We start from the raw sequence: 15,739 nt of genomic DNA, 5'->3' as shown, positions 1-15,739 counted from the left end.
CAGACGGGATCTGTGAGCTGAAACTGTTGTTTGAGAAGCGTGTTTTCTCCCGGGAGTGGCCTTTAGAATAAAGCACCATCAGATGTGTTATTTCCCTGTGTGTTTTTTTTTTTACATGTTTACATGTTCAGAAAGCTAATTAAAATGGCAAGTTCAAGCATGTCCTTCTCAGGGGGACTGCTTCATGTACAGTACGCTGCATTGCAAGTTTAAAAATCCAGGCTTGTTTCCCCCCTGACAAGAGATGTGATTTCTTTTTGTTTATGGATGATGTAAATAATTTCCCCCATTACACTAATTCAGTCTTAATTTTACATCAACTAATTGCATTACAATAATATCCATAGAGAGGAAGTGTACATATATATACATATATATATATATATATATATATATAGCCAGTTTTTTAAATCATTTTTTTCCCCTGTACATGCAATAATATACTTATATATTGTATTTCTTATTAAGGAATTCCTTTATGGATAAAACGATATCAGTTAATGGTTTTGAATGTATGTTAAAAGACATACTGCAGCTGTTTAATACAACATGGTTTAGTGTTCAGCATCTATTAAGCATCATTATGTGCTGTATTCAATTAAGTCAAGTGTTTGAGTTTGTTGTTTTTATACAACTGAAGTTAGTTTCAGAGATATGTAACTTTTTTTTTAACCTTTTGCACCTTTAAGCATGCTGGTGAGGGCAACAGCTTTGGTTGGTGAGGAGGGAATATTCAGCGCACCCCACACTGCGCAAGATAATCTGTCCCACAGCAAAAATGTGGTTTAAGAGGCTTTTGGCTTAGCAGTCTCCTGACTGATATTGATGGGCCTTAGACTCTATTTGCATTTAAGGGGAGGGGAGCAATATTGACCTCCTGTGACCTTATATTTTATTTGACTCTATATCTACAGTATACACGCTTTCTGTCCTTTCTAATATCTTTCTAACATACAAGTAAAATAACTCAATCATGCATAATCAGTCGAAAACACAAATTGAGCTTTAATGTTATTTCATTCCACAGTCCGAGTGCCTTTGCCTATCACACTAAATCTACAGAGATTATTCATCAGTTCAAGTCTGTCTGCAGTTTTCTCTCTGTTTTCTCATTTCATTTGATTCATATCATATGTTTTCTTGTGTTACACGTACCTTAGAGTCTGTGTGTGATCTATGTTTCACCTGACTGTAGGACAAATTTCACTTGAGGACAATAAAGTTAAATGTGAAGTACAGTGGTGGAGAAAGAAGTTGGATCCTTGAGTCTAACTAGCAATATCACACTGTTAAATTACACCACTACGTGCAAGTCCTGCATTAAAAATGTTATTTAAGTTAAAGTATGTAAGTAATATTAGGAAAATGAACGCAAAAGTACTCCTTTGCTCCTGTGAGTGTTACACTATAACTGTATATATCATATAATTGGATTATTGTTCCTAATGTGTTAGTATCCTTTTATTGTTGCAGTTAGTTAAGGTGAAGCTAATTCTAAATGCTTTATATAATATTTGGTACAAACTATCTTACAGAATGATTATGTTTTATATGTAAAATCCTCATTTGTAAAGTAACTAGTAATTACAATGATTTGAAAAGCCCCTTGATGAAAGTCCATTAAAACACCAACTCAGCACAATCAAGCCTGAAAACCTCTAAAATGATGTTCACAATAATAATGCAATGAGGTTATTTTACATGTAACTCATCTCATTTATGGTCATATTGTAGTATTTTGTCTTTCAGGGGAGGACATGTCTCATCGTGTACTTGGGCTTAATATTCATTACCTAGTCCCTGCTGTGGGAGATGTTGCAGTTAAATCATGCAGCCCACCCGCACTGATTTGCCCTTACAACATCCTCGCAGTTTAGGTTTAATTCAATTTTTAGAACTTTTATTGCTTCGAATGAATTACACAATCATAAATTGGATGCTATGTCACGAGTGAAACTGTGGGTAATCTATCATGAGTGGAACGTCCTCTGGCTGTTACTTTGTTTCAACTTTCTCCACTGGAGGACACTGTGGTGTTTGTATTTGACTAACCAGCACAAGAAAGGTCTCTTTAATAGGTAGCGGCTTTTAAAATTGATTGCACAGATTAAAAATACAAAAAGTAAAGTGAAGGGTCTTATAAGGAAATCTAAATATAGGATCAGTAATTAGAAAAAGTATTCAGTAGCCTCCACTCAGTAAAACAGTGACACTGAGAAATCGTTTTAATCTTTTTTGAGTATAAACATGAGGCTAATAGATATTATCTCCTCATTAACGCCATTTTCTCTGTCCACTGATTGTCCCCTTTGTACCCTGCAAATTAATCCAAACACAGCTTTTTCTGTGTTATCCTGTCGGTCTGAAATCCAGTGAGGGGACAGAAGCAGTCATCTGAATTGATGTCAAGTAATTGGAGGCTGAGGGAAGAGAAGTCAATCGACCATGAAAAACAGATCCAACCACCGCTACCTGTTTGCAAGTATAAGAACACAAACAACCTGACTACTTTAGGAGAGAGGGATCAGGGACAAGGTCCACGTAAGACCTACTTTGCTTCGAGTTATTCTCAGGTAGGGGTTTACACTTCACTTTGAAGGCTACATATTACTCAACATTCAGAAAGACATTACAAACAATGGCTGTTATTTTTTAATTGGTTAAAGTTGCTTTGTACTTCCTTGTATCCCTGCAGGAATGATGTCAGTGGAGTTTATCCGTGGGATGCTCTATGTGTCCCTCACTGTTGTGGGAGTCCCGGGTAATGCTGCTGTCATCCTGGCCTTCCTCCTCTTGCTATACCAGGAGAACCGGCTCCTGCCAGCTGATGCCATTGTCTTGCACCTGGCCTGTGCCAACCTGATGGTGGTGGGTGTTCGCTGTCTGCTGGAGACCCTGGCCTCCTTCCGCCTCGCCAACATCTTTGGAGACTTAGGCTGTAAGGCTGTGATCTTTGTCTACAGAACATCCCGTTCCCTCTCAATCTGGCTCACCTTCGTCCTGAGTGCCTACCAGTGCCTGAGCATTGCCCCTCCAGGATCACGCTGGGCCTCTGCACGCACCGTGGTAGCCCAGTATTTGGGCTTTGTGTTCCTCTTCCTCTGGATCCTCAACACCTGCATGAGCTCAGCAGCCATACTCTTCTCCTTTGGAACCCAGAATGACTCCAGCCTATTAAACCATGGCATCAATGTACAATTCTGCTACGTTAACTTTCCTTCAAAGTTGTCCATAGAAGCAAACGGGGCAGCTCAGGTGGGGAGAGACGTGGTGCCCATGGCCCTCATGACTCTAGCCAGCCTGATCATCTTGGTCTTCCTTTACAAGCACAGCCAGCATGTGAAGGGGCTCCGCAGCAGTAGTGGCGGCGGTAGGGGGAGTGGTGGGGCCGAGCAACGAGCTGCCAAAGCTGTGGTAGCACTTGTGACCTTATATGTGGTCCTCTATGGGGTAGATAATGGGCTTTGGGTGTACACTCTCACTGTGAAGAAGACTATGAGCTCCTCGCTGATCTCTGACCTGCGTATATTCTTCTCCTCGCTATATGCGGCACTAAGCCCAGTGGTCATCATTGCGTCTAACAGGAAGGTGAAAGAAAGGCTGAAGTGTGCAGTGCAGGAGAAGCCTATTCAGGAGAAAGCGACAAGTCTTTCTACAATGTGAGGCCTGCTGCGGGGGACTGATACTGATACTCACAGAGCAGCACAGGAAGCCAAGATGATGTGGACTGAAAAGTCTGGGTCATGTGTGGGTCAGTCCATCTTTTCATAGATGTGATAAATTGTGTTGTGCAATGGGAACTAAAGGAGAGACTCGTCTTTCTTCTGTAGTGGTATTTTTGGTTGTGAATTCATAATAATTGTGATTTTTCTAATATTTATTGAAATATCTGTTTTTTAGGGACTTTTCAGATATAAGTCATGAGGGTTTTATCACCTGTAGCTCTGGATGAGATGCTGTACATGAGGGTAAGGGGACCCTATAGACTCTCTGTCTATAATTAAGGAAGAAAACTGTCATAATGACCTTGTTACTCGGTACAGTTCTCTATGACTCTCTGCTGATCTGGCACTATGTTGCTTTGTTTGTTTATTCATTATGCTCTCTCTATCTTAATTGGATGGAAGAATTATAGCCGGGTGACTCAGTAGCTGTCAAATGACTTCCAGCTGCCCATTTAACTATAATTAAGGCTTTGAATAGAATCTGGGAAATGTCCTGTGCTAATGAGGCAGGTTAATTGTCCCACAGAGAACTGGTTTAATACCTGATGGAAAAACTATATTCTTTAGGGAAAAAAAGAAAAGATGAAAAAGATGTTCATTACTCTAATACTGAATTACTCAATACAATGCTCACAATGTATGTCTTAGTTCTTCGGGTGCAGTTGTAAGAGGAGGAGACCGTAAAGACTCAAAGCTACGACTTGGCACACGCCCTGAAGAGTTTGCTGTGGAAGTGGCAATGTGGGAATTTAGGAGTCATTATGTAATTGCCATGTCTTGGGAGAAGCAAGGACAGAAAGACAGGGTGAGGACATAACAACCTCTGTGAGTGACAGTCCAAAAGACATAAAGTGGACTGCCAGCGCCCTGTGATCCTGCAATAACTCTAAAGTGCAATCAGTGCAGCGCTTTTCAACTGCTGTCGCAATGCAGGTGCGGAGGAGGAGAAGTCCTCTTTCTGTGCTTGTGCAGAACTGTGGCATTCAGGTTGACATCAAAGGATATACAATACGGTTGATCTTTTGTCAAAGAGCAATATTCACTTTTTATTGTTAAAGTTTCAACCAATAAAACCCTCCATAATGTGAGTAGATTTCTTTTTGAAAGCTTCTCTCCAGATGACAAATTCCATGCGTCTTATTCTTCAAACCACTGAAATCTGATTGGCACTTTACACAGACTCCGGTGGAATGAAGGATAGAATACATGGATGGTTTCATTAGAGCAGCGAGCGTGCTGGCGCCTCCGGTGAGGAATCACTGGGAATGAAATAGTTGACACGGCCGATTCCCTTCAACGCCTCAGATGATGTCATTCTTTCTTTTTCTGTCGATAAGAAGTGGCAGATTAGTTAAAAGGAACAAATACATGACAAACAGGTTCCATTTGTGTGTATGTTCATGTCTCTTTCTATGTGTGTGTGTGTGTGTGTGTGTCTGTGTGTGTGTGTATGTAGGGTGTGCCAGGCAGGCCTCTCCCTGCACAAGACAGGACCTGTTTTCGCTGTTTTCCATCCTTCGAGAGTCTTTTGAGCCCAATGAATGCAGGGTGCTGTTAAACATGTAGAGACCAAACCCACACAAATGTAACCCTCTATTAGTGCCTTACTCTCAAGTCACCAATTCCCTTTAGCTCTCACATTTCCCCATCCAAGTGTAAATTCTGCAGCTAAAATTTAACTTGCAATTGCTGATAGATGTACATTGTCGTCATGTGTTCAGCCTCAAACTGCAACTCACCTGCTTGACAAGGCAAGATGTGCAAAATGCACAAGCTCTCAGGAAAAAAATAACACAACAAAGCACCAGTTCCTGACTTTTAACAAAAAAATAGACCTTCATATTCTTACTTTCGCTGGGTTTTTTTGTCTGTAGTTACACAAGGCATACAACACAAACCTGTACAAAAGCCATACATAAAAAAATCTGCCAACTTGTCCTGAATGGTCGGTTAAATGAAGTCGAAGGATAGCAGTAAATCCCGCCAGCCGATCAGCCCCTGCTGTGCCTGATGTCAGTCTGTTTACCTGCGTCAGGTACAGGCATTTTTGTCCCCCATGTCCACCAATGGCGATGCAGCAACAGGGTTAAACCTCGCCCCTTTTCTACCTTGAAGCCAGTCCACACCCTAATCTGGCCCTTGTTACCAAACCCTCTCCCCTCTCCTCCCCCGCAGAAATCAAATTAAAAAACATTTGAATTTGAATCACCACAATCACTGTGTGCAACATGCAGAAATCTGTGTTTGCTATACTAATGTAGGGTCAAACTGACTGCTAATATCAACAAAGCATGATTTAACAACACATCAACCTCCAAAAACCAAGCATTTTAAAATTTTCATTAACCTGTTTGCATTTAGATTATCAGTTGAATTAAGTAACCTTGAAAGTTATTAATCCCATAAAAATTTTCTCTCTGATGTTTTTTTCCCCCAGTTCTGGCTGACTATAGCAACTGGAAACTTTGGGGCTTATTATTGTGGTGAAAATGTAATAAACACATCCTGCGGTACTTCCAAAACCCAAATTTTATGGAAATGACAGACGTAATAAGCCCTTTTTATGTTTGCTGATACCGTCTTTGCCTTTCCTTCAAAGGGATGTTTCTTTAGGCGTGTTGTTTAGAGGATTTATTCCCTGTTTGAGCGAAGCTACTGATGCCATAGAAAAATTGTACTTTTAAGTAAATCAGCTCATTTAATTTTTTTTTTAAGTACAGGACTTGATTGTAAAAGAAAAAATGTTGCAGTGCCCATTCTGGCGTTTCCTCTGGACACAAATATTTAAATCACGTGAAAGCAATGCGCTACCTCAGAACACCTGATAGGAGGTGACATGAGTTTAACATGATTTTTTATTTTAGTTTTTGCACTCTTAAGTTACATAGTTGAATGTGTGTGACCCATTTCTACGTATCCACCCAGTTTAACTGATTCCCTCAGACAGGGAACAAACACAGTCGTGTCTCAGCTTGCCTGGAATGCTGCAATGCACGTCAGCAAGGAGCTCTGTATTCAAGATGGTGAGAAGGAGCCTCACAGAGTTAGGGTGAAAGTTTGGCCTGTTCCGTCTTGATGAATACAACAATACTTCTTGATTTATACTGATTAACACCCATTTCTGAGAAAAGGCTGAGATGTCACTTTAATATCCACGTAAATCTGCAGGTTCTGGGGTTTAATGGTTGGCTTTATAGTTCTGACAGCCTGATTTTACTACACAAGGAATAGTTTAACATTTTTGGAAATATGGCTTATTCGTTTCCAAGAGTTAGATAAGATGATCGATACCACTCTCAGACCTTGTGTACTATGTCTGTCCAAGTGACAAAATCTCTGAAGTTCACTAATTAAAACATTATATCTTGTTTGTTTGATCTGTACAAAAAATCAAAGTGTGAAAATGACATGTTGTGGTTTTACAGGCAGTTAGTTTGGACAGAGACAGGCTAGCTGTTTACCCCTGTTTCTAGTCTTTGTGCTAAGCTAAGCTAACTGGCTGCTGGCTGGAGCTTCATATGACAGTGGTACTGACCTTCCCATTTAACTCTCAAAACAAAAAAAGCCTTTTTCCTGTTAATTTTAAACTGTTCCTTTAAATGTAATCTACAATCAGTGTAGTTCGCACAAAGGTTACAAGACAAAGCCTTTTTTAATTCAGTAACCAGTCAAAATGCTCTTAAAAGAGAGAAAATTTAAATGCAGGTAGAGAAAAAGAGCTACATTTCATGTCTAACAAGCCTGAGCAGTGAAACTTCCACTCTACCATTGCAATGCCTACATAATATACGACATGGAGGCCGTATAGCAGATTACGCCCATTTCCAGTGTACCGGTGAGGACATGGACCACACTGAAGGAGGGTGGGGGTGGGGTTCAAGGCCCTGAGGCACCGGGGCTGCAGCTTGCTGCAACTCCACCACTGTCAGGTAAGATATGCACCGCTGTGCTGAGACTTGAAAGATATTCAAGATGCACTGCTCCTTATCCAGCAGTGTATCACAATATAAGGAAGAGGAAAAAGAACAAGAGGAGTGGTTGGTTGCTGAGTTGGAGAAAAAAACTCTATAAACAGGCATGAAAATGTTGTCATATGAACTTCTGAGAAATAGATGAATATTAATAATCTTTCACCAGGAAGATGGGAGTCACAGTTTGAATTGACTGAGCTGAAACCTACCCTGATGTGAACCAAGTATCAGTATGTGCTATGTCAGTATTCTCACAATATGTGGCTTATAATTTATTACTCAGGGGTGAATTAGTTTTTGTTTTATCTTTATTCAGGTTGTCTCACTGAGATCAAGATCTCTTTTTAAAGGGAGAGATACATTTCAAGAGAGGAATAAATGTATATCAGGGAGGAACAGGCTGCATTGACATGTCAGTTTGCAGAGATTTATCCTTTGATGAGCCAATCCAGTGTCCCTCAGGGTTGCTGATTCATACTGAATGCTGTGTGAATGCATAAACCCAGTGCCCCGATTTTAATCTCTTTAAATGATTGTAGTTAAAAGGCAGCTAACACGGCAGGGCTCAAACTGGGGGTTTGAGAGTTGAATTCAACTCCAGGAATAATAGTGAAGCTGTATTGGCAACTGCTTGCTCAAGTTTGTTTCTTTATTTTCAATATAAATGCCTGAAAACTCATCCAAATGCAAAACTCAGCACGCTACTTCACTCAAAAACTCCAGCGACATTCCCAAATATCATGCAACACTCTGAAATTCTGACATCAAACCAGGTCTCTACATGGAGCCCAAAAAACAGCTCAGATACAGAATGTTTACATCTTGTATATGAATAAATAACCAGCCTTGAATTTGAATTGTACTGTAGGCTTATATAAGATTTGTGTTTTTGCATTTCATATTTGTGGACGCTATTAGCTCACAGTTTAATACCTAATGTGTTATTAGTGCACCAGATGCAGACACTAGACTGGGTATCTTAGCTCTTAGGCGGAAAACAACACAAACTGTACCAGTGAAATACAGTTATAGGAGGCTCTATTGGTAGAAATAAAATATAATGTTCATAGGTATGTTTTTATTAATGTACAATAACCACAAAATAAGAATTGTTGGTGAAGGTGAGTTGCTGTAAGTAAAGACACTGCTAGATGCCTAAAATGCTTAAATATCACACACTGGTCCATACTTACTTGTATGGTAAATATGAAAACAGAGCCAGCAAAGACTAGAAATGGGGAATCAGCCAGACTTGCTCTTTTCTTATCCGCACAAAAACTGAAGCGTAAATGTGTGATTATCTCCGTGTTTATGTGGGGTCATGTGTGGGACTATTTCCCAGCTGGCTGCAGTTCCTTGAGTCTTGTCAAAATATTCAAAACCTTCAACGTGTTGTTTTTACAGTTTGGTTTCTATACAGATTAAACAAACCAGATATAACTTGTTATTGAGCTTTAGAGGTGATGATAGCGGTTACTATTGGATCAGGAGTGTAGTGGTAAATATAAATGTGGGTAAACTGTGTTGTTTCCCCTCATTGATTGATGCAATGATCTAAGAAAAGACGAGTAAGCTCTCAGCCTCATTACAAAGAGGTGGATAAACTGAGTTTACTTGGCTTTACCCCCCACTATGCTCCTACTTTGGACAGATACAGGCTAACTGTTTCAAGTCTTTATGCTAAGCTAAGCTATGCAAATTAGCTGCTGGCTGTGGCTTCATTTTTTTTTACCATGCAGACATCAGAGTAGAATTGATCCTCTCATCTAACTCTTAGCAAGAAAGCCAACAAGCATATTTCCCAAAATATTGAATGCTTCAGATTCACAAGTATTTTCATCACTCACTGATTTGAAATTGCTTATAAATCAACCGGCAGACCCAACACCCGACCTTTAATCAGAAAGTAACATGACCCTCTTCATGTTAGATTCACACTGTGGCTGTAACTAGGATCGTGCCCTTTATCTTTCCCATCTCTCCCCCCCGCCCCCCTAAATGCCACAAAGGTGGAATTTTCCACAAGCAACTTCCCTGTGTTTTCTGTGGAATGCAGACAAGATGGAGCAAGCCTGCAGAGCACGGCATCTCAGCAGTAACAGTATGTTGAGATGCTTGTGCACATCATGTCCAGCTCCTTAAATCTCCCTTCAGGGGGTTTGTTAAGCTATTACTCAAGCTCTGTCCTGTAGTGTTGGTAGTTGCCACTGTTGCTGTTGAATGTCATGAGGATCCTGGAGAGCGTTGGTTTAGAACCAGTAATCTCAGGGGTCTGCATTCTCTGATTTAGTCCAGTAACCAATTCAAACAGTCCGAATCATTTATTTTTCTTGTAGTTTGAAGCATTTGGTTATTTCATTGCATCACTGAATATGTTTGTCCACCTAAAAAAAACCCTTAAAGCAGCAGGATGTTTTAACACAACTCTAAATTCAAAGCTGTTGGGGGCTGGAGACATTTATGACTCCTCTATTAAACAGTCATAGATTGCTATCTGTGCCTCAGAGCAACAGACCTTGTTAAGTTATACAACGTGGGCATGTGCTGACATAACAGCCACACATATTTCATCTCCCTACGAGCACCCTTGACACAGGTGAAGAAAAACGTGGAGAAAATGACGACAACATTGTGCTTCTTTGGAGACGAAGTTGCTGTGCTTTACCGAGCACTATAATGTATCACACAGTAGTACACTGTTAATGGGATGTATATAAGATGACAAATTGCATGGAGTGGGGAGTTGTTGGCATGTGAGGATAAGGAGTGGTACAGCATACTATGAAAAATTGAGTCTTCTTGTACTTTTTCAGACTAAGTGGTGTCACTCCACCCACTTAAAGCTGAATAATAGATCAGATGGATCCTCTGTGTATCATACTGCTGCTGTCAGAGTAATTACAAAAGACACGAGTGGAGCACTCACATAGCCATATCAGAGTTTACACCAGTCGAGTGTATCACTTGGAGGCTGAGATGATTTTGCTTTTCCACGGTCTGCTGAGGTGTACCAGCTCACAAATTAAAGACACACTCACTGGTTTTTGTTGCAGCTGCCTCATTGTGCGCCTAAATCAGCTCACTTTGGACTCTTGTGCTGACTTTTCAAAATGTTATTTGTGAGCTGGGAGGACATTTTGGGAGTTTGTGTTACTGTTGGGTGCTGTAGCGAACTCAGGCAGTGTACCTTTAAGTATTTGGAAATGGGGGAGGAGAGAGTGCCACCTGTTGATTCTTTATGGTACTGAAATAAAGGGGCAACTTGAATAATGCCAGTGAAGTGGTAAAAGGGAAGATTCTTAAATAGGTCTGGGCAATGTGGCTGAAATCGATAGTATTCTATTAAAAATCCAGTATGTAGTTAAACTTTCTTTCTTTCTTTCTTTCTTTCTTTCTTTCTTTCTTTCTTTCTTTCACTGTTATGCATTATATGAGACAGAACTCAACTGCACACAAAAATCTTACAGCCTTTAATTACAACTTTTTTGTGAAACACCCTGTCAATCACTTTTACTCACTTTAGTTACAAAGCTTCATTCCTCAGATCTTCCGCTTAGAACTTTGTAGTGATTTTAACAACAGATTATAGTAAATAATAACAACACAATATGACTTAATTAAATGACCATAAACGATTATATTTAATTATTAGTAGTTCTATTCGCAAACAAGAAAAACCTTGTGTATGGCTGAATAGTTTTGTTTTGGGGGGAATAAAATTGTGTTTGGGTTACCACCAAGTTCCCATGAAGTACAGTTCACACAACACTATAGATGGCAGATACATTATAGACCTTAGTGCCCAGAGACCCATAAACCAGAGCTGTGCTGGAGGACTACATGGCCACTGCTTTTCTGTAAGTCAGTTTGTGGTCGTTTTAATATTGGGATATTCGACATGTCTGCACAATATTAACTAAAATAACTAAGGTTTTAGGACTAAAGTTTGACAGGGACTGCAAGATTACATATACAGAAACAAGTCGTTGTACTTTAGTGGTGCAAATCCCCTAACAAATTTGCAATTTGATTACCATACAGCAATAACTGGAGGTCCGGGTGGCCTGGGGCTGTTGCCTGCTTTGCCCGCTTGGTAAACTACCCAGGCTTAAGTGTTGATCTTTGGTTGATTATGGAAATTAATTAATAATTAAATAAAAGGGATTGGCAGCATGAAGCAGCTCTAGAGTTATAGAATACACGTCTTACATTTGTGTAATTTTGAAGGAAATGTTTGACGGACTGTTTTAAAGGAGTCTGACTTACAGAACTTCTCCTTAATACAGTGTATCTTCAAAGTTGTTTAAGCTTTTGTAAGAATTCTTACATTGTAAATTGTTGCAATTGCACAAATCCACAGACAGGATGTTTCAGACTAATACTGGTCACGACTGGAAACCTAATTGGTCTCCTACACCAAACAAATGCTAAAATATTTCCAATCAAGCATTTTTCTCAGCCTTGTCACCGCCACACTTCAGTAACAATTTATTAACAATGTTGTCCGGGCAAAAAGACAAACATATAAGAGGCTTATATTAATAAGACTGGATAACGTAAGAGCTGTTCAAGCATTTTTGCTGCAAAACTGAGCCACTGATGAACATGGCAGCTAATGATAGTCTCATGTTTATGTCATTATGTGTTGCTGTGACCATATAATACCTGCATCTTAACCAGAAGTGTAAACTTGTGTTAAACAATTTAAAACATGGGGCTGCACTTACACAAGGGATAAAAATGGGCTTTACAGTGCAAGACATTCTTGCACCCTAACACTAAAGCCATTTTAAAATATAAGAAAATCAACACAAATAAGAGGACAGCAGAAGTGCAAATTTATGGATGCATTCATTATAATAAAGATATTTTTGGTAAGTAGGCAGCCAAGGCCACTGGTTCTCTGTAGTGTCACAGGTTTTGTAGAAGTCTCAATGCACTGAATAATGTATTGACTCATTTGTCTGGAGGAGCGCCACAGTAAGCCAGGCGATCAATGGTGCAGCAGTGCCAAATTAGCCTTTATAGAACTGCCAGGTTTTTTTTTTTTTTACAGTCACAGTCTTGTCTGTCGTAGCATTAGAAAACTATTCTGATGATAATTTCTGAATTCATGTCCAGGGAGAGACTTGGTGGGCAAGCAGGCGCTGGTCAACAATCGTGTCTTCATTCTCAGATTCCAACCGCACGATTCTGCAAGAATACAATGCTACTAGATAAACAGTACACTGTTTATCTGTCACTGCAGGATAATGAGGTCTGGGAGGCTCTGCAAGGAGGGTGTTTCATCTCTAGAAAATACTACACAAATGTTCTCATTCTTCTTCTGAATCATGGTAATATAGAATGATGCTCATTTCTCCCAAGTAAAGAGTACACAGTCCATCCACTGTGGTAAATCTGAGATGAAGGAAGAGACAGAAGAGGTTTCCATTGCAATGAAATGAAATATGAAGTGGATGATTTCAGTGTTTGGTCAAATAACATGAAACTACAGGCATTTTGTCATTTTGGACAAAAGATGGATAGCTGAGTTTGTTCTGTTTGTGTTTGTTTTTCTTCTTTTCTCTTGCGTTGTATATGTCGTTTTATGGCATTTTAAAAAGGTATGCAAGTTATAGGCTACATATTGTTTGCATGGGTGTATTTTGAAAATTTGTGTGTGTGAGTATGGGTGCATGTGTGTATAGTAGTATTGTTTTTTATTACTGTTTCCATTCATGAATGCTAATAAACTCAACTCAACTCATGCCAGCAGTAGTAGCAGCTCTGTAAGGCTGTACTTCAGAACAGCAGTGCCTTGAGCTAAATGCTAACATCAGCATGCTCACAATGACTATGCTGATGTTTAATGTTTAGCATGTGTACCATCCTAGTTTAGTGTATTAGCATGCTTGTGTGTGCTATTTAGCACTTAACACTGAGTAACTTGCAGCTAAGGGATTTGGTCATAAACCAGCTCTGGACAAATACAAAATTTGACCTGATAATGGCGATAAAAATTCATCCTGAGGGGGAAACAGGCTTTCTGCACAATATTTCATGGCAATCCATCAAATATTTGAGATATTTCAGTCTGGTGGACCGACTAACCAACCCTACAGTTATGCAGAGGTTTTCTGTATTTCTGCCAATATCTCCTCAAAACTTGAAACTAAAGTGAAATTTGATCTACTTGAAACACACTAGCATTGATCAAAGTTGCCTGACCTTGAAGAAAAATGGTTGTACTTGTGCAGTGTTTTTAAAGTTCTAAAGTTACAGTAAAGCAATTGTTCCAATTTTCTGACAAAACAGCACTAGTTCCTCTCTGCCAGTGATACTGATGCATGAACCTTGACTATACACAATACATACAGTACATCTTATAGCCTGTGCCGAAGTCCGTAAATCACTACAAGGGAGGAGCCATCTTATGTCACAATTTTTTATTACTTTAATACTGCACGACTACACCAACCACCAAGATATGTTTTTGGGATCAAATCTTAACTGACACATTTCACTGCAGTACATCGTTATTTGATCACACACAGTGTTGATACCTGGGAGCTTAGACAGGTGTCAGTGGAGAAGAGAATATAATCTATCCATCTCAATAAACCTCTATAATTGCTACAGATAATTACACAGCAGTGATCGTTCTCTAATTTTCATTTAAACTGATGTTTCTAGCAGCTGTGTAATAGCACCAAGATAAAAATACGACCTCTTTTCTATTATACATCCCCTCCGCCACCTCACTCCCCTCAGCCTTCAGCACACAGACAAACAAAAAACACACACATATCTGGTCCATTTAGATGGATGGTGTGAGACCTTTTCACCTCAAGCTCTCTGCCGCACCTACTCTCTACCTATGCTCCTATGGTCCTTCAAGATACACTCATTAACAGTAGAGGGCATTGGACACATCACCTCATCACCTCCCCACAGGACTGAAACTCTCCACCTGACCTTGGAAAACGTCCAAGCCAGCAGCACAACGGGTCTCAGGAGGGGAGAGAGGCTCGGGTTACGGGATGAAGGTCAGCATACTGCAGGCTCACTGCATGCTGAAGAGCTTTGCCGCTTTTGAGACAGGAGGAGTTTTTTTCTTTTAGTTTCTCTCTCTGTCTGTCTTTGGAAAAAGGTGACCTCAGAGGATACATCCACAAACGTTTTGTATTCAAATCTCCAGGCTTTGGTTTCAGCCCAGGTTAATAAAAAAATTGTCCATTTATGAGATATCATCAGATATGTAATGTGACATTACGTGCTGTTATGTTTTTCCTCGTGACGCTACCACATTTCGATCATAAAACAAGACCACAACTCACTGACACTTTCATCTAGAAATACGATCCGGCTTTCTTGAAACACAGAGTAGGCGGAGGCAGAAAAAGAAAAGTCCATTAATAAGGAAGATGTGAGTCTAATGTGGAATCGACCAGAGGGTCTTTTAATGATTACTAGCCGTTCATTGATCAAGCACTCCAAGACAGGAACAAAGAACGCTTTGAGGAGGAGGACGAATTCTCTGGCTCCTGCTTCTTCCTCAGAAATCAGTAATCAAGCCTCTAAAAACTCGGATGCTGTTCTTGGTTTAAAAAAAAAAAAACTAAATCAAGGTCTCATCAATCATGCTATGAATCTCTGGGTGATGATATCATTTCTGTTATGAAACAGAATAATTTTAAATATCATAATCCACCAGCAAATATTGGACAAATAAACTCCAAGCATTTAATTGTTTATATATTGCAATTGAGCACCGCTGTTCTTAATTACAGCTTCACAGAGCTGCTAGCATGACTGTAGACTCACAGTCATGTTTTCTTGGAATGCACTGATACAACTCTTTCTCGGACCAAGTACTTACATGTGGGTTCTTGTAGAAACCGAGCAGTACCGATAGGAGTCCTCACTCATACCATTACAGGTCTATGAGGTCTTTATGAATGTAACAAAATAAAAGTTGCTTAAAATATCTCCAAACTGCTAACATTGCTTTTCCTCCTCCTATCTGCTCAACTACCGAGAGGCCATGCTGCCATAAAGTGG

At 39.8% G+C, this 15,739-nt stretch overlaps 1 protein-coding gene across 1 annotated transcript; it reads left to right on the top strand.

Annotated features, from left to right (window-relative positions):
- Window positions 1-2,410: 2,410 nt before the first annotated feature.
- LOC127371087 (olfactory receptor class A-like protein 1) lies at window positions 2,411-5,573 on the top strand. The gene is made up of 2 exons (XM_051413694.1): window positions 2,411-2,573; window positions 2,696-5,573. Exon 2 carries the CDS (start codon window positions 2,698-2,700, stop codon window positions 3,661-3,663), a length of 966 nt encoding a protein of 321 aa, XP_051269654.1. The 5' UTR covers window positions 2,411-2,573; window positions 2,696-2,697; the 3' UTR covers window positions 3,664-5,573.
- Window positions 5,574-15,739: the final 10,166 nt, after the last annotated feature.

This window comes from Dicentrarchus labrax, unplaced genomic scaffold, assembly GCF_905237075.1.
Source record: "Dicentrarchus labrax unplaced genomic scaffold, dlabrax2021, whole genome shotgun sequence".
NCBI lineage: Eukaryota > Metazoa > Chordata > Actinopteri > Moronidae > Dicentrarchus > Dicentrarchus labrax.
The sequence above is the reverse complement of the archived record's forward strand: the minus strand, read 5'-3'. Positions and strand labels throughout refer to the sequence as shown.

What these genes read in the sequence shown, in the direction of transcription:
- LOC127371087 (XM_051413694.1), top strand. Translation starts at nt 2,698, where the DNA reads ATGATGTCAGTGGAGTTTATCCGTGGGATGCTCTATGTGTCCCTCACT.